The sequence below is a fragment of the Pseudopipra pipra genome, chromosome W, assembly GCF_036250125.1.
Source record: "Pseudopipra pipra isolate bDixPip1 chromosome W, bDixPip1.hap1, whole genome shotgun sequence".
Lineage (NCBI taxonomy): Eukaryota > Metazoa > Chordata > Aves > Passeriformes > Pipridae > Pseudopipra > Pseudopipra pipra.
In genome coordinates this window covers 9,882,632-9,908,557 of record NC_087580.1, presented here as the reverse complement: position 1 = coordinate 9,908,557, position 25,926 = coordinate 9,882,632, and the positions used below count along the sequence as shown (strand labels likewise).

Here is a 25,926-nt window from a genome sequence, read left to right as displayed (position 1 = left end):
AGTTGGAGGTGGGCGGGATTCATTTTTGGGTGGGTGGGGCTTGTTTGGGGTGGTGACCCTCGGTATCGCTCCCAGTCCCTCCCAGTTCACCCCCAGTATCACTCCCAGTCCCTCCCAGTCCCTCCCAGTATCACTCCCAGTTCTCCCAGTGACCCTCCAGTTTCCTCCCAGTCTCCCCCAATCCCCTCCCAGTCCCTCCCAGTTCCTCCCAGTTCACCCCCAGTATCACTCCCAGTCCCTCCCAGTCCCTCCCAGTATCACTCCCAGTTCTCCCAGTGACCCTCCAGTTCCCTCCCAGTCTCCCCCAATCCCCTCCCAGTCCCTCCCAGTTCCTCCCAGTTCACCCCCAGTATCACTCCCAGTCCCTCCCAGTGACCCTCCAGTTCCCTCCCAATGTCTCTCAGTGCTCCCAGACCCCGCCCATATGTGACGTCATTACCAGCTGGGCGGGGCCGGGGAACTGGAGGGTCGTGGGGAGGATTTTGGGTGGATTTTGGAGTATTTTGGGAGTCCCGGGGTAGATTTTGGAGGTTCCGGGGATGATTTTGGGGCGGCTTTGAGGGATTTTGGGGGTCCTGGGGTGGATTTTGTGGCGGTTTTGGTGGATTTTGGGGATCCCGGAGTGAATTTTGGGCTCCCGAGATAAATTTTGGGGTGGTCTTGGGGGATTTTGCGAGTGCCGGGTGGATTTTGGGCTCCCGGAGTGGATTTTGGGGGGCCCAGGAACGACTTTGGGGCGCTTTTGGAGGATTTTGGGGCGGTTTGGGGGGATTTTCGGGGTCCCGGGGTGGATTTTGGGGCAGTTTTGGGGGTCCCAGAGTGGATTTTGGAGGTCTCAAGGTGGATTTTGAGGCAGTTTTGTGGGATTTTGGGGCTCCAGGGGTGGATTTTAGGGCGATTTTGTGGGATTTTGGGGGTCTCGGCATGGATTTTGGGCATCTCGAAGGAGATTTTGGTGATCTCAGGGTGGATTTTTGGGCGGTTTTAGGGGATTTGGGGGGTTAGAGGTGGATTTTAGAGTCCCAGAGTCGATTTTGGGGATCCCGGGGTGGATTTTGGGCATCTCGAGGTAGATTCTTATGGTCTCAGTGTGGGTTTTGTGGCGGTTTTGGGGGATTTGAGGGGTTAGAGGTGGATTTTGGAGTCCTAGAGTCGATTTTGGGTGTCCTGGGGTGGATTTTGTGGCGGTTTGGAGGGATTTTGGGGGTCCTCGGGTGGATTTTGGAGTCCCAGTGTCGATTTTAGGGGTCCCGGGGTGGATTTTGTGGCAGTTTTGGGGGTCCCGGGGTGGATTTTGTGGCGGTTTTGGGGGATTTGGGGGGGCCCAGAGTGGATTTTGGGGGTCTCAAAGAGGATTTTGGGGCAGTTTTGGGGGATTTTTGGGTGGTTTTTCGAGATTTTTGGGCAGTTTTGGGGGATTTTGGTGGTCCCGGGGTGGATTTTTGGGATCCCAGGGTGGATTTTGGGGCACAGTGACCATGAAATAATAGAATTCTCAATACTCAGGGATGCAAGAAGGGCCATCAATAAAATCTCTACGCTGGACTTCCGGAGGGCAGATTTCAGCCTGTTCAAGAGACTGGTTCAGAGGGTACCATGGGGAACAGCCCTTGAAAACAAAGGAGTCCAGGAGGGATGGACATACTTCAAGAAGGAAGTCTTAAATGCACAAGAGCAGGCTGCCCCAGTGTGCCGAAAGGCAAGCTGGCAGGGAAGACAGCCAGCCTGGCTGAACAGGGAGATCTTGAGGGAAATTAGGATGAAAAAGAGAGCCTACCTATTATGGAAAAAAGGACTGGCTACTCAGGAAGAGTTCAGGAATTTAGTTAGGTCATGTAGAAAGAAAATCAGAGAGACAAAGGCAAGACTTGAACTCAGTCTTGCCACTTCTGTTAAGGAAAATAAAAAGTCTTTCTATAGATACATCAGTAGCAAAAAGAGGGACAAGGAAAACCTCCATTCTTTAATGGACATGGGGGGGAACATAGTTATTAAAGATGAGGAAAAGGCTGAGGTATTTAACACCTTCTTTATCTCAGTCTTCAATGGTAGGACAGGTCTCTCTGAGGACAGCTGGCTTCTGGAGCATGTAGATAGGAATATGAAGCTGAATAGTCCCCCCGTAATCAAGGAGGAAACAATCAGCGACCTGCTGAGCCACTTGGGTCCTCACAAGTCTATGGGACCAGATGGGATCCACCCCAGGGTGATGAGGGAGCTGGCAGAAGAGCTCGCCAAGCCGCTCTCCATCATTTACCAACAGTCCTGGCTCACTGTGGAGGTCCCAGATGACTGGAAGTTGGCAAATGTCACACCAATCCACAAAAAGGGCCAGAAGGAGGACCGAGGTAACTACAGGCCTGTCAGTCTGACCTCAGTGCCTGGCAGGGTTATGGAGCAGATCATCCTGGGTGCAATCACACAGCACCTGCAGGATGGACAAGGGATCAGACCCAGCCAGCAGGGGTTTAGGAGGGGCAGGTCCTGTCTGACCAACCTGATCTCCTTCTACGATCAGGTGACCCGCTGGTGGATGAGGGGAAGGCTGTGGATGTGTCTGTCTGGACTTCAGCAAGGCCTTTGACACTGTCTCCCATGGCACACTCCTGGAAAAGCTGGTAGCTTGGACAGGGGCACTCTGTGCTGGGTCAGGAACTGGCTGGAGGGCCGGGCCCAGAGAGTGCTGGTGAATGGAGCTGCATCCAGCTGGCAGCCGGTCACCAGTGGTGTTCCCCAGGGGTCTGTGTTGGGTCCAGTCCTTTTTAACATCTTTATTGATGATTTAGATGAGGGGATTGAGTCCATCATCAGCAAATTTGCAGACGACACCAAGTTGGGAGGGAGTGTCGACCTGCTGGAAGGCAGGAGGGCTCTGCAGAGGGATCTGGATAGACTGGAGAGATGGGCTGATTCCAATGGGATGAGGTTCAACAAGGCCAAGTGCCGGGTCCTGCACTTTGGCTACAACAACCCACTGCAGCACTACAGGCTGGGGACAGAGTGGCTGGAGAGCAGCCAGGCAGAGAGGGACCTGGGAGTGCTGATCGACAGGAGGCTGAACATGAGCCAGCAGTGTGCCCAGGTGGCCAAGAAGGCCAGTGGATCCTGGCCTGGCTGAGGAAGAGTGTGGCAGCAGGACCAGGGAAGTGATTCTGCCCCTGGACTCAGCACTGGTGAGGCCACCCCTGGAGTGCTGTGTCCAGTTCTGGGCCCCTCAGCTCAGGAAGGCCCTGGAGGTGCTGGAGCAGGTCCAGAGAAGAGCAACAAGGCTGGGGAAGGGACTGGAGCACAAGTCCTATGAGGAGAGGCTGAGGGAGCTGGGGTTGTTTAGCCTTGAGAAGAGGAGGCTCAGGGGAGACCTCATTGCTCTCTACAACTCCCTGAGAGGAGGTTGTAGCCAGGTGGGGGTTGGTCTCTTCTCCCAGGCAATCAGCAGTAGGACAAGAGGGCTCGGTCTTCAGCTGCGCCAGGGGAGGTTTAAGTTAGACATTAGAAAGAATTTCTTCCCAGAGAGGGTAATCAGGCATTGGAATGGGCTGCCCAGGGAAGTGGTGGATTCTCCGTCCCTGGAGGTTTTTAAGATGAGGCTGGACATGGCACTCAGTGCCATGGTCTAGCAACTGTGGTGGTAGTGGATCAAGGGTTGGACTTGATGATCTCAGAGGTCCTTTCCAACCCATCTGATTCTATGATTCTATGATATTTGGGGGGATTTTGGGTCGGTTTGGGGGGATTTTGGGGGTCCTGCAGTGGATTTTGGGGCATTTTTGTGGGATTTTGGGGCTCCCAGGTTGGATTCTGGGGATCCCGGCGTGGATTTTTGGGCTGTTCTGGAGGGTTTTGGGGCTCCCGGGGTGGATTTTGGGGGGATTTTGGGAGTATTGGGGTGGATTTTGGGGGTCCCGAGTTGATTTTGGTGGTCCTGGGGTGGATTTTGGGGAGGTTTTGGGGGATTTGGGGCTCGCAGGGTGGGTTTGGGGAGTCCCAGGGTGGATTTTGGGGTGGTTTTGGGGGATTTTTGAAGTCCCATATTTGATTTTGGGGCAGTTTTGGGGAATTGGGGGGTCCCGGGGTGGATTTTGAGGTGGTTTTTTGGGGTCCACACATGGATTTTGAGGGTCACGGGGTGGATTTTGGGGGTCCTGGGGTGATTTTTGGGGCAGTTTTGGGGGATTTTGAGGCTTCTGGGGTGGATTTGGGGAGTCCCGAGGTGGATTTTGGGGTGGTTTTGGGGAATTCTGGGGTCCCAGGGTGGATTTTGGGGTGGTTTTGGGTGAATTTGGGCTCCAAGGGTTTATTTTAGGGCAGTTTTGGATGATTTTGGGTTAGGCCTGAGGCGGTACAGGGAGGGGCTGGTCGAAGGAGAACTGGGGGCATTGGGGGGGTTTGGGGCTCTCCCTGGGGGGTGGGCTATACCAGAGGGGTCCCCACAGCACCAGCGTGGGGGCACTGGGAGGACTGGAGGGGGACTCGGGGCACTAGGAGCCCCCGGGGGGTAGCAGGGGAGGGGGAGAGGGCAATGCTGGGGGGTACCGGAAAGGGGGAGCCACCCCTGGGGGGTGGTTTGGGGGCGTCTCGGCGTCTGGAGGCGGCCCCGGGGGTGATGCGGGGGTCGGTACAGGCGGTCTGGGGGGTACCAGGGTCTGGGGGTGATCTGGGGGGTGGTACCAGCGGTCTGGGCGTGATTGGAGGAGCAGTACCGGGGTCTGGGGGTGGTCCGGGGGGCAGTACGGGCAGTCCAGGGGTACCGGGGTCTGGGGGTGATCGGGGGGGGCAGTACCGGGGTCTGGGGGTGATCGGAGGGGGGCAGTACTGGGGGTCCTGGCAGTACTGGGGACCTGGGGGTGATCTCGGGGTCCGGGGGGTACCGGGGCCTGGGGGTGCTCCCAGGGGCGGTACCGGCAGTCTGGGGAGGATCAGGGGTCTGGGGCGATCCCTCCCAAAATTCAGTACGGACGAAGATTCCTCCCAGCCCAAAGGTGCCCGCCCAGAAAGCTCTCGCTGTCCGGGTAGTGCCGAGAGCGGCTCACGAACCGCGCGCGGACACGGTCACACATTCAAGTGAGTTCACACGGAATTAAAACCCCCTCAATCACCCCCATCGGCACCGCATTTCACCGCAGACACGCATCGGACCAGAAACCACCTGAAAAAATCAAACCGATTCCTCAAACGACGGGCGCATCTCTGCGCACAACTCCTGTTAAAACGAGCGATTTAACAAACGCGGAGCGGCTCTGCCACCTCGGGAGCACAAGAGGGAATTGCACGGGAAAAACGTTCTCGGTCGCAGCCGCCTCCCGACGCCTAAAAGTCGTCTAATGTGGTTTTGCACTTTTTTGGAGTGTCTTTTAGTTGTTTAGAAAGACGATCGGACTGCGTTATGAGTTCGAGGCTTTATTCTTCGTCCTCGTCGTCCCCAGACAAACGGCAGAAAAAAAGGCCTCCAATGTTGACATGAACGTACTTTTGTCACACTTAGATCATTGATTTCTAAGGTACAGAAAAGAAGGCACGCAGGGATCTACTTTTTATACTGCTACACACATTTTTTAAGTTTACACACTTCTTTCAAACCTTCTAATAACACACTGGTATTGCTAAATATATACCGGTATATATTCTGTAACTGGTCTTTTCGTGGATTCCTGTGTTATCTCAGAGGCCTCGGGCTGAGCCCCCTGTCTCGGGGCCTCTGACTGGGACACCCGTTTGGTTCCCTACAACCACCTCCCGACAAGACAGGAAAAAATCCACCGCGTCTCCACCTCCCGAAAGGGAATCGCGACCACCATGGGAAAATTATAGAAACGCTGCCGGCCTCGTGGGCAGCAACAGAATTACGGCAAAAAAAATTGTTTTCCGTTAAAAAAATTATGGCCTAAAGTGCTCAAATCACAACCCAACTCCACCCAGAACCCCGTCAAAAAAAGAACCTGTCAAAAAAACCTCACTGCACCCAATGCCATCCTAAATCTTAAATGGCAAAACCTGAGCAAAGCACACTCTGACCCTAATTCAGCCCGTCCCTAAAGACCTTCCCGGCCCCTCGACCCCTCTCACCCAGATCCCAAAGCACCAGAACACTCGAATTGTCATGAGGAGGAGAACAACCGCTCACAGTTACCAGTCACAACACCCTGGGATGCTGAGAAATAGAGTTAATGCTTAGGGTTAGGGGTTAGGGTTAGGGGAACCCCAAAATCCACCCCGGGACCCCAAAAATCCACCTCACGACCCCCAAAATTCCCCAAAACAGCCCTAAAATCCACCCCGGGACCCCCCAAGTCCCCCCAAGCCACCTCAAAACCTACTTCAGGAGCCCCAAAATCCACCCCGGAAGCCCCAAAATCCACACCAGGACCCTCAAAAATCCCCCAAAACCTCCTCAAAATCGACCCCAGGACCCCCAAAATCCCCCAAAACTGCCTCAAAATCCACCCTGGGACCACCAAAATCCACCTCTGGACCCCAAATCCTCCAAAGTCTAACCCCGGACCTCCAAAATCCACGCCGGGCCCCCCAAAATCCCCCAAAACTGTCTGAAAATCTCCCAAAATCCACCCAGGACCCTCAAAATCCACCCCGGGACCTGCAAAATAAACCCCGGGACCCTCAAACTCCCCTCAAGTTGCCCCAAAATCCTCCCCGGGAGCCCCAAAATCCCCCAAAACTGCCCCAAAATCCACCCCAGGACCCCCCAGATCCACCCCAAAACCACCCCAAAATCAAGCCCGGGATCCCCAAAATTTTTTCCCCATTTCTCCCCAATTTCTCCCCCCCTTTGCCCCCGATTTTGCCCCTTTGCCCCCATTTTCCCCCCATTTCCGCCCCCCGGAAGCCTCAAAAACCAGCCTAGTGATGCCAAAGGGGCTTTATTGGGGGGTCAGGGGGGTTTTTTGGGGGGGCAGGGGGTCACAGAGGGGTCAGAGGGTCCCAGGGGGTTTTTTGGGGGGTGAGGGGGTCGCAGAGGGGTCACTTTGGGGTCCCAGGGGGTTTTTTGGGGGGTCAAGGGGTCACAGAGGGTTCGGGGGGGTCCCAGGGTGGGTTTGGGGAGTCAGGGGGTTTTTTGGGGGTCAGGGGGTCACAGAGGGGTCAGAGGGTCACTGGGGTGATTTGATGGGGTCGGGGGGACCCAGAGTGGGTTTGGGGGAGTCAAGGCATGTCGGGGTACTTTGGGAGGGGGTGTCAGGGGGTCTCGGAGGTCCCCGGGGGGTCTCTGCCCCCTCCCGATGCCCCCCCCGGGTCCAGCCCAGGTCCTGGTTGGTCTCAGGAGGTCCTGGTTGATCCCAGAATGGTCAGGGGGTCCCAGGGTGGGTTTGGGGGGGTCAGAGGGTCCCAGATTTTTTTCGGGGAGGGTCAGGGGGTCTCAGAGGTCCCCTGGGGGGTCTCTGCCTCCCCCCTGATGCCCCCCCGGGTCCAGCCCAGGTCCTGGTTGGTCTCAGAAGGTCCTGGTTGGTCTCAGGAGGGTTGAGGGGTCCCAGGGTGGGTTTGGGGGGGTCAGGGTTTTTTGGGAGAGGTCAGGGGGTCTCTGCCTCCCCAATGACCCCCAGGATCCACTGGAGGTGCCACTGGACGCTGGCGTAGACCCCCGGGCGCCCCGGCTGCCCACAGGGGTGTTCCCCCCAGGACACGATGCCCTGGAGGAGCCCCTGGCACACGAGAGGTCCCCCGGAGTCACCCTGAGGGGACAAAGGGTGGCACTGGGGACACGGGGGTGGCACTGGGGACACTCAGAGTCACCCTGGGGATGAGAGGGGACACAAAGGGTGGCACCAGGGACACCCACAAGGTGTGAGAGGGGACAAGGGGGGACATGGGAGGGGACACAGGGGACAAGGGGGTGGCACCGGGGGACAAGGGGATGGGACACGGGAGAAGGACACGGGGACATGATGGTGGCACCTGGGGACAAGGGGGTGGGACTTGGGAACCAAGTGGTGTTACCTGGGGACACGATGGTGGCACCTGGGACAAGGGGAGGGGACACAGGAGAAGGACACAGGGACAGGGTGGGGACACCTGGGGACAAGGGGGTGGGACCTGGGGACCAACTGGTGTCACCTGGGGACAAGTGGGTGGCACTTGGGGACAAGAGGATGGGAGAAGGACACGGGGACATGATGGTGTCACTTGAGGACAAGTGGTTGGGACTTGGGGACAAGGAGGTGGCACCTGGGGACAAGGTGGGACACCTGGGGCAGAGGGATGGCACAGGGGGACAAGTGGGTGGGACTTGGTGACAAGGTGGTGTCACCTGGGGACATGGGAGTGGGACACTGGGACAGGGTGGGGACACCTGGGACAAGGTCAGGTTGATGTCACCCGGGGACAAGGTGTTGTCACCTGGGGCCAGGGTGGTGTCCCCTGGCCGTACCTGGCAGGAGTCCTTGCCGCCCTCGGGGACGCCGGCGCAGAGCATGTCCTCGGTCACCTGCGGCCCGTAGGACACCTGGCACTCGGTGTCACCCAGCACGGCCACGGTGACACACTGAGGGACGTCCGGGTACAAGTCTGCGGGGACACGGCCAGGGTGACACACCTGGGACACACCTGGGGACAGCTGGGACACATCTGGGACACACCTGGGCACACCTGGGGACAGCTGGGACACACCTGGGACAGGGGACACACTTGGGGACACACCTGGGACAGGGACAACCCCCCACCTGGGGACCCCTGGAACCCTGAGCCGGTGCCACCAACCCTCCCAGTTCATCCCAGTCCATCCCAGTCCCTCCTTTACTGGTCTCAGTTTGTCCCAGTAGGTCCCAGTCCCCCCCCCTAGTCCCCTCCCAGTTCATCCCAGTCCCTCCCAGTCACCCCCAGTCCCCTCCCAGCTCATCCCAGTCCCTCCCAGTTCCCTCCCAGTCCCCACCCAGTCCCTCCCAGTCCCCCCAGTCTCTCACCCAGCTCCCCCCCGGTGCTCCCCCAGCCCATGGCCGTGCAGTTCTCTCCAGGGTCCGGGAGGTCCTCGGGGAGGGGGAGGGGCTGCACCAGGGGGGTCCAGGTGAAGGGGGGCTCCACCCGCAGGAGCAGCAGGTCGTGGGATCGGTTCTGGAATCCGGGATCTCCTCCCCCCTGGAATTCCGGGTGCGGCACCAGCTCCGCCACCGCCGCGAACTGTTCGTGCCCAGAGGGCTGCGAGAGGCTGTGCCCCCCCGCCTGCACCTGCAGGGGGCTGAGGGGGGCACCGGTGAGACCCCCCAGTACGCACCAGTAACCACCAGTATGCACCAGTAACCCCCAGTGCTCCCAGTAACGCCCAGTGCTCCCAGTGCCCCCAGTGCCCCCCCCAGTGCCCCACAGTAGCTCCCCGTGCCCCCCAGTAGCTCCCAGTGCTCCCAGTAACCCCCCCCAGTACCCTCCAGTGCCCCCCAGTAACCTCCCAGTGCTCCCCAGTAGCTCCCAGTAGCTCCCAGTGCTCCCAGTATCCCCCAGTAGCTCCCAGTGCCATCGGGCACTGCGGCCCCCCCCAGGCTGTGCCCCCCCGCAGGGGGCTGAGGGGGGCACCGGTGAGACCCCCCCCCAGTATGCACCAGTAACCACCACTATGCACCAGTGCACATCAGTAACCACCAGTAACCCCCAGTGCTCCCAGTATGCACCAGTAATCACCAGTTTCCCCCCAGTAGCTCCCAGCGTCCCCCAGCAGCTCCCAGACCCTCCCAGTAACAACCAGTGCCCTCCAACCCCCTCCCAGTCCCACCCAATCCCCTCCCAGTCCCACCCAAACCCCTCCCAGTGCCCTCCCAATCCCCCCCAATCCCTTCCCAGTCCCTCCCAGTGCCCCCCAATCCCCTCCCAGTCCCCCCCCAATCCCCTCCCAGTGCTCCCAGTCCCACCTGGTGGCGCAGTGGGCCGCGCTCAGCACCCACTGGGGGGTCAGCAGGACCCCCCCACACACGAACTGGTCGAACTGGAAAAGCGCCACCAGGGCCGGGTGCGACCCCCGGGGACACTCCGAGCCCCCCACGATGCGACGGGACCCCCGCGCTGGGGGACGGGGGGGGTCATGACCCCCGAACCCCCCCCCCCCGGGACCCCCGAAATACCCCCAAATACCCCCAACCCCCCCCGGTACCCCCGAAATACCCCCAAATGTCCCCAAAACCCACCTGGGACCCCCAAAATATCCCCAAATATCCCCCAAACCAATCTGGGACCCCCAAAATATCCCCAAATGTCCCCAAAACCCACCCGGAACCCCTAAATCCTCCCCAAAATCCCTCCTCAAATTCTTCCCCAAACCACCCAAATTCCCCAGACCCCCCCCCAAATCTCCCCAATCTTCCCAACCCCCCCCAAATTCCCCCAAAATCTTTCCCAACCCCCCAAAATCTCCCCCCAAATCTCCCCTAAACCCCCCGATTTTCCCCCAAAAAAATCTCCTCAGACCTCCCAAATTCTCCAGAAACCCCCCAAAATCTTCCCCCAAATTCCCCAACCCCCCCCAAACTCCCCCAAATCCCTCGAATTTCCCCCAAAATCCCCCCAGACCCCAAAAATCTCCCCAACTCCACCCCCAAATTCCTCCGTAATCCCCCCAAATCCCCCCTAAATCCCCCCAAACGGCCCCAAATCTCCCAAAATCCCCTCCAAATCCCTCTAAATTCCCCAAATCCCCTCTAACACCCCCAAAACCCCACTAGCCCTACCAAATCTCCCCAATCCCCCCGAATCCCCCCAGACCCCCAAAATCTCTGCCCAAATCTCCCCAATTCTCCTCTAACCCCCCCGAATCCCCCCAAAAGCCCCCAAAACTCCACAAATATCCCCAAATCCCACCAAACCCTTCCAAATCCCTCCAAATCCGCCCCAAATCCCCCAAAATCTTTCCCAACCCCCCCCAAAAACTCTCCCCAAATCCCCCCAATTCTCCTCTAAACCCCCCAAATCCTTCCCAAACCCCCAAATCTTCCCAAAATCCCCCCAAATCCCCGCAAATCCCCCCCAAATCCCCTAAAATCTCCCCCAACCCCCCAATTCTCCTCTAAACCCCCCCAAACCCCCAAAGCCCCCCAAAACTCCCCAAATCCCCCCAAAATCCCTGCAAATCTTCCCCCAAAACCCCCAAATTCCCCAAATCTTTACCAAACCCCCAAAATCTCCCCCCACCCCCCCAACTCTCCTCTAACCCCCCCAAATCCACCAACCCCCCATGCCCCCCAAAATTCCCCAAATACCCCCAAATCTTCCCCAAAACCCCCAAAATCTCCCCCAAAACCCCCCAAAATCTTTCCCAACCCCCCAAAAATCTCCCCCCAAATCCCCCCAATTCTCCTCTAAACCCTCCAAACCCACCAAACCCCCCCAATCTTCCCAAAATCCCCCCAAATCCCCCAAAATCTCCCCTCAACCCCCCCAATTCTCCTCTAAGCCTGCCCAAACTCCCCAAATCCCCCCAAATCTTCTTCAAACTCCCCCAAATCTCCACCCAAATCCTCCCAAATCTTCCCAAAAACCCCCAAATTCCCCAAAATCTTCCCCCCCAAATTCCCCCAAATCTCCCCCCAAAACCCCCAAATCTCCCCCCAAAACCCCCAAATCTCCCCCCAAAACCCCCAAATCTTTCCCAAAGCCCCCAGAAACTCCCCCCAAATCCCCCCAATTCTCCTCTAAAACCCCCCAAATCCCCCCAAACTCCCCAAACCCTCCGAAATCCTTCCCAAATCCCCCCAAATCTTCTCACCCCCCCAAATTCCCCAAAATCTTTCCCAACCCCCCCCCAAATCTCCCCCAAAATCCCCCCAATTCTCCTCTAAATCCCCCCAAAATCCCCTCCCTCCCCCTCCCCAAATTTGGGGCCCCTCCCCCCTCACCGGGGGTCGCGCCGAGGAGGAGGAGGAGGAGGAGGATCCCCATGGGGGGGATTTGGGGCGATTTGGGGGATTTTGGGGATCGGGGCTGGTCCCCTCCCTTATCAAAGGGCTCCGCGTTAATAATTAACGGCCGATCGATAATTAGCGCTGATTAATTGAGCGGCCACGCCCCCCAATTTGGGGGGCAGGTGGCACCTTCCCACCCCTCCCCCGCCCCGCGGGGGGCGGGTTCTGGGGGGTTTTGGGGGGGTCTGAGGGGATTTTGGGGAAGATTTAGGGGGGTTTGGAGGGTTTGGGGAAGATTTGGGGGGGGGGAGGGTTTGGGGAAGATTTTAGGGGGTTTGGGGGATTTTGGGGGGATTTGGGGGAGATTTTGGGGGGATTTGAGGGGAGATTTGGGGAGGTTTTGGGGGGATTTTGTGGATTTGGAGAAGATTTGGGGGGGTGGAGGGTTTGGGGAAGATTTTGGGGGGATTTGGGGGAGATTTTGGGGGGTTTGGGGGATTTGCAGAGATTTTGGGGGGATTTGAGGGGAGATTTGGGGAGGTTTCTGGGGAATTTGGGGGGATTGGGGGAGATTTTGGGGGAATTTGGGGGGGTTGGGGAATATTTTGGGGGGAATTTGGGGGGGGTTGGATATTTTGGGGGGAATTTGGGGAAGATCTGGGGGATATTTTGGGGGGAATTTGGGGAAGATTTGGGGGCTTTGGGGGTTTTGGGGGGATTTGGGGGGAGAATTTGGTGTGTCTGAGGGGATTTTGGGGAGAAAATTGGGGGGTTTGGAGGAGATTTGGGGGGGTTGGGGGAAGATTTGGGGGGATTTGGGGAAGATTTGGGGGGATTTGAGGGGGTTCTGAGGAATCTGAGGGTTTTGGGGAAGAATTTGGGGGCTTGGGGGGATTTGAGATATTTTGGGGAGGATTTGGGATATTTTGGGGGGATTATTGGAAACTTAGGGATGTTTGGGGGGATTTGGGGCGGTTTTGGGGGGGACTTGGGGAGATTTGGAGGGGTTTAGGGAGGATTTAGGGGGGATTTCGGGGGGTTGGGAGGGTCTGGGGCAGATTTGGGGAGGTTTTGGGGGGATTTGGGGGTCTGAGAAGATTTTTTTGGGGAAAATCGGGGGGTTATGGGGAGATTTTGGGGGGATTTTGGGGATTTAGGGAAGATTTTGGAGGATTTTGGGGAAGATTTGGGGGGATATGGGGGTTTGGGGAAAGATTTTGGGGTTTTTGGGGAGAATTTGGGGGGTCTGAGGGGATTTTTGGGGGAAAATTGGGGGGTTTAGGGGAGATTTGGGGGAAGATTTTGGGGAATTATTAGGGGGACTTTGGGGATTTAGGGGAAGATTTTGGAGGATTTGGGGGGAGAATTTGGGGGATCTGAGGGGATTTTGGGGGAAAATCAGGGGGCATGGGGGAGATTTTTTGGGATTTGTGGGGAGATTTGGGGGAATTTGGGGACAGATTTGGGGGGAATTTGGGGGAAGATTTGGGGGGGATTTGGAGAATTTGGGGGCTTTGGGGAAGATTTGAGGGGATTTGGGTGGTTTGGGGGAGATTTTGGGGGGAATTTGGGGGATTTGGGGAAAATTTTGTGGGGGTTCGGGGATTTGGGGAAGATTTTGGGGAAGATTTGGGGGATATGGGGCTTTAGGGGAAGATTTTGGGGTTTTGGGGGGAATTTGGGGGTCTGAGGGTATTTTTGGGGAAAATCAGGGGGTTTAGAGGAGATTTGGGTGAAGATTTCGGGGAATTAGGGGGAATTTGGAGGAGTTTGGTGATTTGGGGTGATGGGAAAAAGGGAAACCCACTGTCCCCATCTTTGAAAGGGGTAGAAAGGAGGGCCCTGGGAACTGCCAACCTGTCAGCCTGCCCTCTGTGCCTGGGAAGGTGATGGAAAAGATCCTTCTAGAAGCTCTGTCAAGGCACGTGGATGACAGGGAGGTGATTGGAAGCACCAGCACAGCTTCGCCAAGGGCAAGTCCTGCTTGACCGACCTGGTGGCCTTCTAAGATGGAGTGACTGCCTCAGTGGACAAGGGCTACCCATGTCATTTCCCTGCCATTCTGGAAAGCCTTTGACACAGTTCCCCACAACATCCTTCTCTCCAAAGTGGAGAGAGATGGATTGGATGTGTGGACTGTTAGATGGATAAGAAATTGGGTGAACAGTGCCATGCAGAGGTGGTGATCAATGGCTCAGAGTGCTGAGGGCCATCAGTGCCGAGTGGTGTCCCTCAGGGGTCTGGACTGGGCCCAGTGTTCTTTAATCTCTTCACTAATGATCCAGAGGAAGGGATGGAGTGCACCCTCAGCAAATTTGCAGCTGACACCAAGCTGAGGGGTGTGTTTGACACAGCTGATGCCACCCAGAGGGCCCTGGACAAGCTGGAGAAGTGGGCCCATGGCAATCTGCTGATGGTTTAACAGGAGCCAGTGCAAGCTGCTGGCCGTGGCTCAGGGCAGCCCCTGTATCAGTGCAGGCTGGGGGATGAAGAGGGGCAGAGCAGCCCTGCCGAGAAGCCCTTGGGCTGGAGGAGAGGCCGGACATGAGCCGGCGATGTGCGCTCGCAGCCCAGAGAGCCAATTGTGTCCTGGGCTGCGTCCAAGGCAGCGTGGCCAGCGGGTGGAGGGAGGGCATTCTGCCTCTCTGCTCTGCCCTTGGGAGAGCCCAGCTGGAGGGCTGCATCCAGCTCTGGGCTCCTCAGCACAGCAAGGACCTCCAGCTGTTGGACTGAGCCCAGAGGAGGCCACCAAGGGGCTCAGAAAGATGGAGCACCTCTGCTAGGAGGAAAGGCTGGGACAATTGCAACCCTTCAGCCTGGCAAAGAGAAGGCTTTGGGGTGACCTACTGGTGGCCTTTTGGGGTGTGAAGGGAGCCTACAAGAAGGATGAAGAGAGTGCATTTAAAAGAGCCTGTAAGGGAGAGGACAAGGGGGAATGGCTTCAAAGGGAAAGAGAGGAGGTTTAGATTTGATCCTAGGAAGAAATTGGTTCCTGTGAGGGTGGTGAGGAACTGCAACAGGTTGCCCAGAGAAGCTGTGGATGCCCCATGGCTGGAAGTGTTCAAGGCCAGGTTGGATGGGGTTGTGAACAAGCTGGTCTGCTGGAAGGTGTCCCTGCCCACAGCAGGAGGCTTGGAACTGGATGATCTTTAAGGTCCCTGCCAAGCCAAGCCATTCTAGGCTTGGATGCTGTCTGTGCTGTTTCTGTGAGACTGTGGGGGAAAGGCTGGTTCTTCCTGTGTTTCATGGTTTTCTTCACTGATTTGCTGTGCAGGCTGGAAAAGCTTCTGAGGATAGAGAGGAGGAAAGTCAGGGTTAATTAAGAGAAAGGAAGTCAGTCCCAACTGGAAGAAATGAAGAGTAGATATTCTGAAAAGGTCAAGGAAGTTGATAGATTACGAACAGAGGTGAGCTGTGCTCTGGGTGGGGCTTTTTGGTTGTGGTGTTCCTTCTTTTGAAAGCTGGGAGATGCTTTCTTTCTATTTCTTGTCACGTTGATGATTTTTTTATTTCCCTGGCTGTATTTTGGATGTGATGGGCTTTTCTTAATGCTCCTCCTGCTGTTCCAGTGGTAGATGACTCGAACTAATCCAGAGGTAGTCCTCATTGTGGGGAAAGATGCAAATGTTAAGGCAAAGCAGTAGGTGTAAGGGCTGATGGAGGCCAGGCTGTCCTGCAGAGGAGGGGCAAGCCAGGAGTGGCAGCCAGCCTGGCAGGGTGTGTGAGCTGAGGGGCCAGGGAGCCGTCCCACAGGCCCTGAGCAAGAAGAGCAGAACAGGTCCCCTGAGAGTGAGCGGGGTCAGCCAAGAGTGCAGATCCCCCGGCTGGGCCTGAGGGATGGGCAGGTCTGCCGTCCTGGCAGGACATCACATCCATGGGCTGAGAGCAGTGGGGCCCAGCTCAGGCCTGGCTGCAGCTGGAGGGAGGCTGTGACAGCGTCCTCTGGGTGCGCCAGATGAATTGCTGCCCTGGCAGAGAGGGGAGGAACAGCGCTGTCACTGGCAGGGCACCATCAGCCCCCGAGCCCTGTCTCAGGCACGAGCTGAGCAGGAGGCACTTGAGGTTTGGCTTTTCTGCACAGTGTTGTTGCTGCCCAGGGCCCAAGGAGGACATGGGCCTCCCAGGGGAAAATCTGTCACTTCTTGCTCACGGGGAGCTCTTTCAGCCCATCCTGTGGTGGGGAGCCAGAAGGACTGTTCCCAGCAGTGCTTTTGAGGCTGCTCTGCCTGTGCAGTAGTGGCACAGAACCTCTCATCCCTTCTCCACTTGTCACTCGGATCCATTGCTGAAGCGGCGTCTGTCAGAGTCACGCTTGGGTTTGAAGGCATCACTGTAGAATGGCTTCCTGCCTTTGCAGTGATTCCTTTGGAGTCCAGAAGCTTGGAGCATTTTTGCATGAGGAACTCCAAAAGGATAGGAACCTGAGGAATCCCATGACAAATGATGGGAAAGCTGTTCTTGCTGGAAAAGAAGAGCCTGGTTACACTTTGTTTCTAGTCCTGAGCCAGCAGATGATGAATAAAGTCTCCCTGGGCACCTCCTTTTGGGGTTTTCCCAGAATTCACTGCCTTTACATCGCGGTGAGTTCCTTTTTTTCCTTTCTGTCTGCAGGTTGCTGAACTTTCCCAACAGCTGGACAGGGAATGTAAACAGTGCACGCAGCTGGAAGCCAAAAATCAGGCTTTGCAAGAAGAGCTGTCTGCCCTGCGTGGGAAGTGAGAGAACCTGGTGATGGACAAATGCCAGCTGCAAGAAGAGCTGGCAAAACTGCAGCATCACTTGGAGACCAATGTGGTGGATTGCAGCCAACTAGAACAATGGAAAAGAGAAGTGGAAAAACGAGCTGACCAGGAAACAAGTCCAAAGCTACAAGATGTCAGCCTCATTTTGCAAGTAAGTGAATTTCTCCCCAGTGTCCACAGGCACTAGGTAAACTTCTCTTGTGGCCATGGTTTTGGTCTTTTTCTTTTGCTCCTGTAGTCTGTGGGTTAGCGTCTGTCTTTGCTGAAGGCAGTGGCAGAAGGCAGTCTGGTTGGGCAGGAGTGCTGTCATGGGTGTGGAATGTGCCGGCAGGTTCCTGAATCCAAAGGCTGCCCAAGGCAGATTCCCACTTTGCAGTGCTTGGGGGGGATCTCTGTGCGCTGCTCTGCTTCTCACTGCTCGTCCTTGGATGGGTTTGGCAACTTGCAGCTGGCATGGCCAGACCTACAGGTGCTTTGTCCTTGTAGGGGGGAAGGTGCTCAGAAAAGGAGTCCCTTAAATGACAGGGGTGGGGGTGAGGGGGTGGAGGTGGGGGATGCTCTTCTTGTCTTTGAAGAATCCTTTTCCATGTGCCTTGTCCTACAGACACAGTGTCTCTTCATTAGTAGCTTTGAAGAAGAGTGCTAATTTGGGCTTCTTTGCCAATGCAAAGAATTCTTTGCTCTGGGAGCTCCTGGGTTCTGCCTTGGTTGCTGCTGGGAGTGAGGAGGCAGAGCCACCTCTCTGAGTAAGGCTGGGCCCTTGGAACTGGGTGTGTGCCATTTTGTGCTGGGCAGAGCTCTCTTTTTCTTGTGGTGGTTGAAGGTGCACTGTCTCCTTCAGGCACAGGCAGCCTACCAGGACACGTTAGAAGAAATCGAAGCAGTCATTTGGACTCACTGAAAAAGCAGTTAGAAGACAGAATTAGAGATCTTGAACGTGCACAGGGAAGGAGAAAAAGCAACCAAGTAGAAAGACCTTTTCCAAAAGAATCCACTCAGGCAGAAGTGGAAAAGTACAAAAAGCTGTATCTGGTGGAAGCCAAAACCAGAAAAAGCCTAGCCAAGAAACTGGAAAGGTAAGTCCCTGCTTTTTTGGACTGGGAATAACAAACTCCTTTTTCCTCGTGCATTTTCCTTCTAAATTCCCTTTTCTACATCTGGCCAGCGTCATGTGGGAAAGCAGAACGTGGCATCTTTGTGGGGAAAGTTCCTTGAGACCCTTCCCTTCATCAGACCTGTCTTCCCAGCAGTAACACCACAGCACCACCACTATGGCATTACTGGTGTCTTCTCAAGTTGAGGTTGTTTTAGCAGGCAGTCTTTTTGCCAGTCTCTCATCTCCTCATCCTGTGTGTGACAGAAAAGATGAATCTTGTGCCCTTTGCTGTTTGAATAAGGAGAGGCCTCTCGCAGAAGAGAGTTGGATTCTGTGAATCCAAAATAAGGCGGCTCTTTCTTGGCTTCTGTTTTGGCAGCAGGTCTGAGGGTTGAGCTTTCCTTGAGAAGGCCAGGCTAGCCCAGAGTTCTTATGGAGGTGCCACTTGCTGCTCCTTGCACTTGGTGTGATTTCTTAGGAACAGGCCCTGTGAACAAGCTCAGATCAAAGGATGTGCTGGTTTTGGACGCTCTTCATGCCCTTGGCTTTTAGAAGTCGAGTAGTAGCCAAGGATGTGGAGGGTAAATTTGCGAAAGCCTTCCTGCCAAAGATGACTCTGTGTGTGCTTGTGAACGTTTCAGAGCTAATGAGAGACTTGCAGAGGCCAACACCAAGCTCCTTTGGGAGCGCCACAGAAGCAGATCTGCAGTCCCAAGCAGCGCCGTCAGCGGACACCTGGCTGCAAGTCCACTTCTGGATTCACCTGGCCTGGGACATCTTGGCATCAGTTTGGGACTGAGCAGAAGCCTGGGTCTCAGAACACCACCCAGACACCTGTGGTAAAGCCCAAGACTTCTGCTCATCAGGCTTGTATGAATTTTCCAGAGTGGCCAAAGGCCAAAAAATATGGAAATGGAAGCAATGAGCTGTGTAACTACATTCTTTGACAAGAGAAACTGTGCAGGTGCAGGAACCTCCCACCTAAGTTCTACACTAAATTGACATGTATGGTATGTGTGACTTATTTCAAATGGCTAATGTCCCCAGGAATGCCAAATGCCACCAGACATCTGTGAGACACCTTTTTCTTCATCATTGATCTTCGTTCTAGCAGTTTCTTCACTGGACCTTGCTTTAATATGTTACAATGGATAGCAGGCATTTGCTCCTGTAGTTCCTGCTACATCTTCCTCCGTGAAACAGCAGAGCTACCGCTCCTTCGAAGTTTTCATGGCCTTCTAATTTTGCAGCAATGCTTCAAGCTCTGCAATACCACTGGTCCAAGTATGCCCTGTAGTCAGCAGTCAGTGTGATAGCACACCCCTCCCAGAATGCAGAGCATGATACCAGGAGACGTGGAAACCACATGCCAGTAGTTGTAATCAGTGGAATAGCCACGTAGCATGGGATTGAGGCATGGCCAAGCTTCTCTAGTGAGTCAGTGTGTTTAGTTGTTCGATGAATGCGAGAAGCATTTGTTCACTTTGAAGTCCATCTCAGTTCACTGGTCCCCCCACCTCCATTGGAAAGAACAAGGTGTTTACACACAGCACCTGGTTGAAGACAAAAATGCCAAAAAGACAAAAAGGGCCCAAGAAGCGCAGGGAATGGGGAGCAGTGGCAGTTCCAGAGAGGAACTTTTCTGTACCGCTGTGAACACATCTTTGAGGGTAGAGGCGTGGACAGGCAGTACATAAAGAACTTGTGAGGTAATTAGTGCTCTACAATCTGCAGGGATAATTATGCAGGCAAGCACTAGAAAGGAAGCAAACTACAGGGACCCAATGCAAAAGGGAAAAAAGGAGAAGAGCAGGAGGGGCAGGGAGCATGGAACAAGTGAGGGAAAGAAAGGACAACAAGTTGTTAAAAGAAGGAAAATGCAAAGGAGGAAACCATTCCTGTTGGAGGAAAAAAGCTGCCCTAGTTTAAAAGAAAAGGGTTGGCAGCTGTGTCTTGTCTGAAAAAGAACAGGGAAAACAGATAGTGAACGGAAGGACAGTGGGAGTACCCAGTGCTTCCTAAAACTGAATTACAGCAACAGTCTTCAGCTAGTCCTTTCCATTGTGATTTTCCAGAAGAAAACTCTGGGCATCTCAAAGTTTTTTCAGGATCAAGACAGATCCCTTCATTGCTTTCCTGGATTCCCTGAAGGATGTTACAGAAATTAAATATTTCTACAGGTTTTTCATGGCTCATTGTTTTATCCAGTTGCTAATCTATGCAGATGTGGAGTTCAAATGGCTATCTGGGCTGCTTCAATGCTTTGCAACAAATGCTTTCCGGATCTACTTGTGGAAAACAGTTGAGCTGATTGCAAGAAAAGAATGCCCTAGATCTGAGAGTGGTGACTCTCTTCTCACTCAGCGTCCTGACTGCAACAGCACCCATCCAGTTTCTTTTCAGGCCACGTGTGTCGCACAGCCTTGAGCAGACTCTCAAGGAAGTTGATGCACAACTACATTGGACATTCCCCCCCTCTTCGATGACTGATGTCTGGAGGGGTTTTGTTTCTTAGTTTGGGGACTTGCTTCCATGCAAATATTTCTCCTTCCTATTGCATTCTTGTTGGTAGCACTTAGTCCCCTGAAGTTCTCTCTGACCTTGATGGCAACATCTGGAGGCTTTTAGTTTGTTGTCAATAGAGGAGCTGAGGATAGTTCACTCTCACTAGACACAGTTTGTCTTCTCGAGATTTGCTTTCAACTCTACTACCATATCAAGTTCTAAAGTTTTCTTCCTGGAAGGAGTGTGAGTAAAACGATGGCTAAATCCACAGAAATCTTACCTCTTAACTCTGTCAGTACTACATCTTAACTGTGTATTTTCTGTATAATTCTAGGCACGACAGGAACAGGATGCAAAAATGCCTAGAGACCTTCAACGAGGTAATGTGTCATTATGTTAGGAGGGTTTTTAAGCAAAAAGGTGACTATTTCTAACTCTTGACAGCTCTCCAGACATTTTTTTTCAAGTTCCTGTGAGAAGTAGGTTTTGGGGGTTTTTCTGCTAGCCTTCGAATTCAGACTTGAATGTGAAAACTTGCTGTTCCCAAAACATTGCATCCAATGCCTGGAAAAAGCCAAGCGCAAAGAAACGCTTGGCTGAAGCTGAAGTTGCCCTTCACCAGAGTTGATCTGAAGCACAAACAGCAAAGCAGCCATGAGATAAGATTTTTAAAAGCTTCAGCCATCACTTCCCCTCCCGTGTACACCCATGGCATTCAGCACTAAACCAAACCATCCCAGTTAGTTGCTGTTAGTTCTTGATTTTTGCTAGGATTCTGTGATTCATGGCTTGTCTTGGTATCTTAGGTGGTGCAGTCTTTCTTGGAATAAGCAAGAAGATCAGTGACAAAAGAGAATCTGTCTTTGGGAAAAGATTATTCGGTCCTTTTCCAGCAAATATCAGTTCAGTGCTTGCCATCCGTAGCATAAAACCTGCTGTAGAATTTGAGGCCAGGTGTCCAAAGAGGCCTGTCCAAGGTGGTTTCAGAGCCAACAGGGGTACCACAGACATGGGGTTTGTTCTCTGCAAGAGAAGTGCAGGGAACAGAACAAAGGTCTCTCTGGAACATTTGTCGAGCTCACCAAGGCTTTCGATACTGTGAGCAGAAAAGGTCTGTGGTAGATTTTGGAATGTTTAGGTTGTCCCCCCAAGTTCCTTAAAATGATCATCTCACTCCATGAGGATCAGCACAGCCAAGTCAGATATGGCAATGCACTCTCTGAGCCCTTTCTAATATCCAGTGGTGTGAAACAAGACTGCGTTCTCGCACCAACCCTATTCACAATCTTTTTCACCAGGATGCTCCAAAGGGCCACAGCAGACCTCGATGAAGAAGGTGGGATCTACATCCCATATCGTACCCATGGAAGCCTTTTCAACCTAAGGCAACTGAAGGCCCACACTAAGACCTTAAACCATCTTGTCCGGGAGCTGCTTTACGCTGACGCCGCCGCCCTCGTGGCTCACACAGTGGCAGCTCTGCAGCGTTTAACATCCTGCTGTGCTGAGGCTGCTGAGCTCTTTGGGCTGGGCGTCAGCTTGAAGAAGACACAAGTTCTCTATCAGACTGAGGAGGGGGCCTTGGCCCACGTGGACGATGACTGGAAATACGACACCCATCCAGACCTTTCCCAATGCGCAGATGTTACCGCGTGGGAAGAAAACGTGACACCCCAAGAGCTCTACTCATGGAAAGAAAAAGTGAGAGTCCAACAACGTTCCCAACGAGAGCCAGAAGACACTGAGAGCTCTACGAATTTGAAGAAGATGGGGGAGTCTGAGAACTTTCCCAATGGCGGGATGGGAGACACCCAGAACTGTACCAACAGCCTGGGACCTCCATGGGCAGCAAGAGCTTTCTGTGCAGGCACCTTTGGTGTGGGAGGAATCTTCATCCATATGCAATTTTGGGAGTCTGGCTGCCTGTTGTGAGGCAGGTCTGAAAACAGGAAACAGCAGCCCTTATCACAAGGAAAGAAAGCCTGGAAGCTTTGGCTTTGTGTTGCAGCTTTAGTGTCAGCCTGGTCACTCCATGGGCAGCAAGAGCTTTCTATGCTGGCACCTTTGGTGTGGGAGGAATCTTCGTCCGTATGAATTTGAGAGTCGGGCTGGCATTTGGGAGGCAGGGCTGAAAACAGGTAACAAAAGCACTTATCTCCAGGAAAGAAAGCCTGCAAGCTTTGGCTTGGTCATTCAGTTGGTGGGCCAGCCTGGAGACTCCATTGGCAGCAAGAGCTTTCTTTGCTGGCGCTCTTGGTGTGGGAGGAATCTTTGTTTGTATGCAATTTTGGGAGTCGGGCTGCCAGATGGGAGGCACGTCTAAAAACAGGAAACAACAGCCCTTATCCCCAGGAAATGCTGTCTCTCCGGGCCCAGTCATGGTTATTCATCTCTCTATTTTTGTGCCCCAGAATAATTGACACCGTTTTCTTTGGAGTTTTCAGGGGATTTTCTTAGAAATACAAAACTCGGTTAATTGGTTCTACAGCGGAACAAAGTAGCATCCCATGAAAAGACGGCCTTTCACTCCTACACAGCGCACAGGCTTGTGACAGAATGCCTAAGTGCTTACTGACATACACAGCACAGGGTAGCGCAAATCTGGGCATACGGCAGTCAGCTGCAATATGTTTCCCTCTCTTCTGCTTAGGTATTATTCCTCGATTCTCTGATTCATGAAGATCTTTCTCTTTGGATAGAAGTATCGTTGTGGCCTTGCCTTGACTGTGGAAAAAACACAGTAAGACTTGGAGAACCATTGGTCAAGGATCTGAACACTATATTTCTGATGCGTGCTGAAGAAGTTGTGAAGGCAGACACTGCGATAGAGCGAGGTGCAGCCAAGGCAGAACAAGGGTTAGAGATGGTGAGAGAGAGATAAAAGCAGTAATAAAAGAGAGACATCCAGCCATGTGGCGCTGGGCTCAGGAGTGAAGTTCGCAGGACCATCCTTCTTTAGCCTCTCAGTACAAATGCAGACTGCTAAACTTCCTGTAAATGTGTTATCTCTGCTCTGCCACCTAATAGGGCAGAACAATGTCAGGAGCACTCAGGCATAGGGAGGGTGAATTTGATGCTGCTCTTCCACCTGGGAAGACTCTGAAAGCCAGAGTTTCTTGTGATGTGATGGTTTCCTGAGATGGCTCTGCAGTTGATCGAGAGAAGCGGCTGGGAGTACTTTTCTGCATCTACCAAGGCCCCAGACCTTCAACTGCCCTTTCAGATGGGTGGGTCAGGGCTATCCCAGCCCCACCACTACCAGGCAGCACGCTGGTTGTTGCCCCGTGAGCTCCCTTCATGTGCATGACTGCCTTCATCCTCTTCCCTGCTCATCCCTTGGCATATTCCCTGGGGAATATGCTGTCCTTGCCACCGCTGGGACTGGGATATCCAGCAGCCCTGCTGGAGACACGAACCTCTCTTGCACTGTGCATTTTCCCAGCAGAGAAAAGCACAGCCAGAGACCCTGGGCTGTTGCCCAACAGGTTTCATCTTCCTTTCCTGGTGAGCTGAAATTGAGATATTCTTCCCAGGGAGATGAAAAAGTATAGGGGAGGAGCCACCGAGGCGGAGGAGAGACGTGCTCCCCGTGGAAGATGCAAGCAGCCCAGACAGCTGAGGACAGCACGGGAAGATGTGAAAGGTGCAGAAGAGAAGGAGACCGGAGCTCCCAAAAGCCCAGCAGTGGGTGTGCAGCAACGCAGGCGATTGCATCAAGGGAGGGGAGGACCGACTCCACTGCGATCTTGCCGGGAAGATACTCTGCCCGTAAGTAATGCCCCAGAGCCAGACAATGCTCAAAATTCCATCGGCTGAGGGATCCACAGGGGCTGCTGCTTGGGGAGGGAGAAACCAAAAGAGAGCAGTCCAGGCACGGAAAAAACAATTCATTTCCCTGCCTTCCAGCTTCCTTTGCTCTTCAAGAGAGGCGTTTCTTACAGCTCTCTTCTCTGGGGAAAGGGTGATGATTTCTGAAACTCTCAGCAAACAGGCAGGTTGGTCTCAGAATGAAATTTGTCTATCTTGTCCTCAATTTCTGCCAAGGTCACCTCTTCTCTATATCCCGACTTTTCATCAATGCATCCTTCCTCTTCCTTTTCTAAAGAAAATCAGCAGATCATTTCAAAGCTGCCCCGGCCTATCAAGCTGTCATCTCACTAACATAATAATGATTCCCATTCTGCCTCCAGACTGCCTCTGGCACGTCTTCCAGTTTTCCCTAAGCTGGCAACAAATGCATGGCTCCCTCTTTGCAGGATCAGCATTGTGTATTCTCAGGGAAGTGAGGAACACGGGGATTGAGGAACCCACAAGCGCCTGCCATTGAGGAAAACTCAGGAGTCTGCACGTGGCAACAGAGGAGGGAGTGAGAGACCATAACGGAAAAAGGAGATCACGGCCTGTCAATCTTGAGCTCCTCGATACCAGCCCGTACCCCTGCAAACCCGCCCGGCTCCGCCGGCTCCGCGGTGCAGAGCTCCGACAGCCGCCGCCCTGCCGTCGCTCTCGCCTGACCTCTGAATCAAGCCCGCTCCCGACGAGAGATAGAGAAGCTCCGGCGCCGGGCTCAGCCCAGGAGCGGATTTGTCGGTGGAGTGCAGGGGAGGGAGAGGAAAACACAGGAGGGAGAGGATGCAGAGAGGAGGCGGCCCACCCGGAGCAGAGAGACGGGGCTGGCCGGGGCAGCCAGACGCTGGATCGGCGCCTGTGGCGCTGGCGGGGAGCGGGGCTTGCGGCGATGGCTGCAATTCAACTCGATGCGCAGGGCTGGCGGCCAGGCACCGTGCGGACGGGGCAGCGGCTGGGGTGGCCGCTAAGTTCCCTCGAAGTTGCCGTCGAGCACGGAACTTTCTTCACAGATCTCTGTCCTCGAACTCTCTTCCAGTCCTTCCCTCCCTCTGCTCCATAAAGCCTTTCTTCTCTTTTCTTCGCCTAGTCTCGCAGCTTTCCATTCTTCAGTGACTCCACCAATCCACCTCTCTTTTCTGCACTCATCTCTCCAGCAAATACTAATGAGCACTTCCACTATTGCACACCTTGACATCCTCTTAAAATTCTTCTCCGTATGGTCACACGGCAGCATAAGAATCGGCGGTGAAATCACCAGCAAGTGCTCACACGGCAGCAAAAGAATCGGTGATTTTATCCATTTCTACCGGCAGATGTTGGGCCCCACAACCGAGCTCCTGGTACGCGCTGCTAAAGGGTACAGAGAGCTGCGAGAACCAACGTGGCGACTGCCTCTGTCGGGAGATCGGCGTTGGACCGCCCTCTGGCTGTCCGGGCCCAGTCAAGGGGAAGCGCTGCCCTATTTTTGGGCCCTGGCAGTGGCGGAATAATTGACACCGTCGTCTTCGGAGGTTTCAGGGCATTTTCTTAGAAATACAAAACTCGGTTAATTGGTTGTACAGCTAAGTAGCGCCCCAACGAAAACAGGGCGTTTCAGTCTTTCACGGAGCACATGCTTGTGACAGAATGCCTGAAGGCCTAGTGACGTGCAGAGCACAGTGCAGCACAAGTAGCACAAGAACTAGCACTCTGAGTGTGCCCCTGTCCTTTCAAGCTCTCATCCCACTAATTTTAATAATTAGTCATATCCTGCCTCCAGGCTGCCTCTGGCATGACTTCCAGTTTTCCCCTGACTGGCAACACACGCCGGGGTCCCTCTTTGAAGGATCAGCATACAAAGTTCAGGAGTGAATGATTGTTCCCTGCTCCTCTGAGCAGGAGGAGGGACCCAACACAACTCTCCTCA

General features: G+C 54.3%; 3 protein-coding genes across 3 annotated transcripts in view; 2 read left to right on the top strand and 1 right to left on the bottom strand.

Moving 5' to 3' along the window:
• The window catches only part of LOC135406006 (HAUS augmin-like complex subunit 5), a 35,907-nt gene extending 26,468 nt beyond the window's left edge, over window positions 1-9,439 (top strand). The window contains exon 17 of the mRNA XM_064640520.1: window positions 9,386-9,439. Coding sequence (XP_064496590.1) covers window positions 9,386-9,415 — 30 coding nt within the window. The 3' untranslated portion in view covers window positions 9,416-9,439. The remainder of the gene's footprint in view (window positions 1-9,385) is intronic.
• Window positions 1-25,926, top strand: part of LOC135406023 (neurofilament medium polypeptide-like) — a 187,087-nt gene that overhangs the window by 84,162 nt on the left and 76,999 nt on the right. The gene's annotated exons all lie outside the window — the stretch shown is intronic.
• Window positions 6,860-9,294, bottom strand: LOC135406276 (kallikrein-13-like; the record flags this gene model as incomplete). The annotated part of the gene is made up of 3 exons (XM_064640700.1): window positions 6,860-7,682; window positions 8,378-8,514; window positions 8,910-9,294. Coding segments are annotated over 3 exons (684 nt in total), but the record flags the coding sequence as incomplete, so codon positions are not given.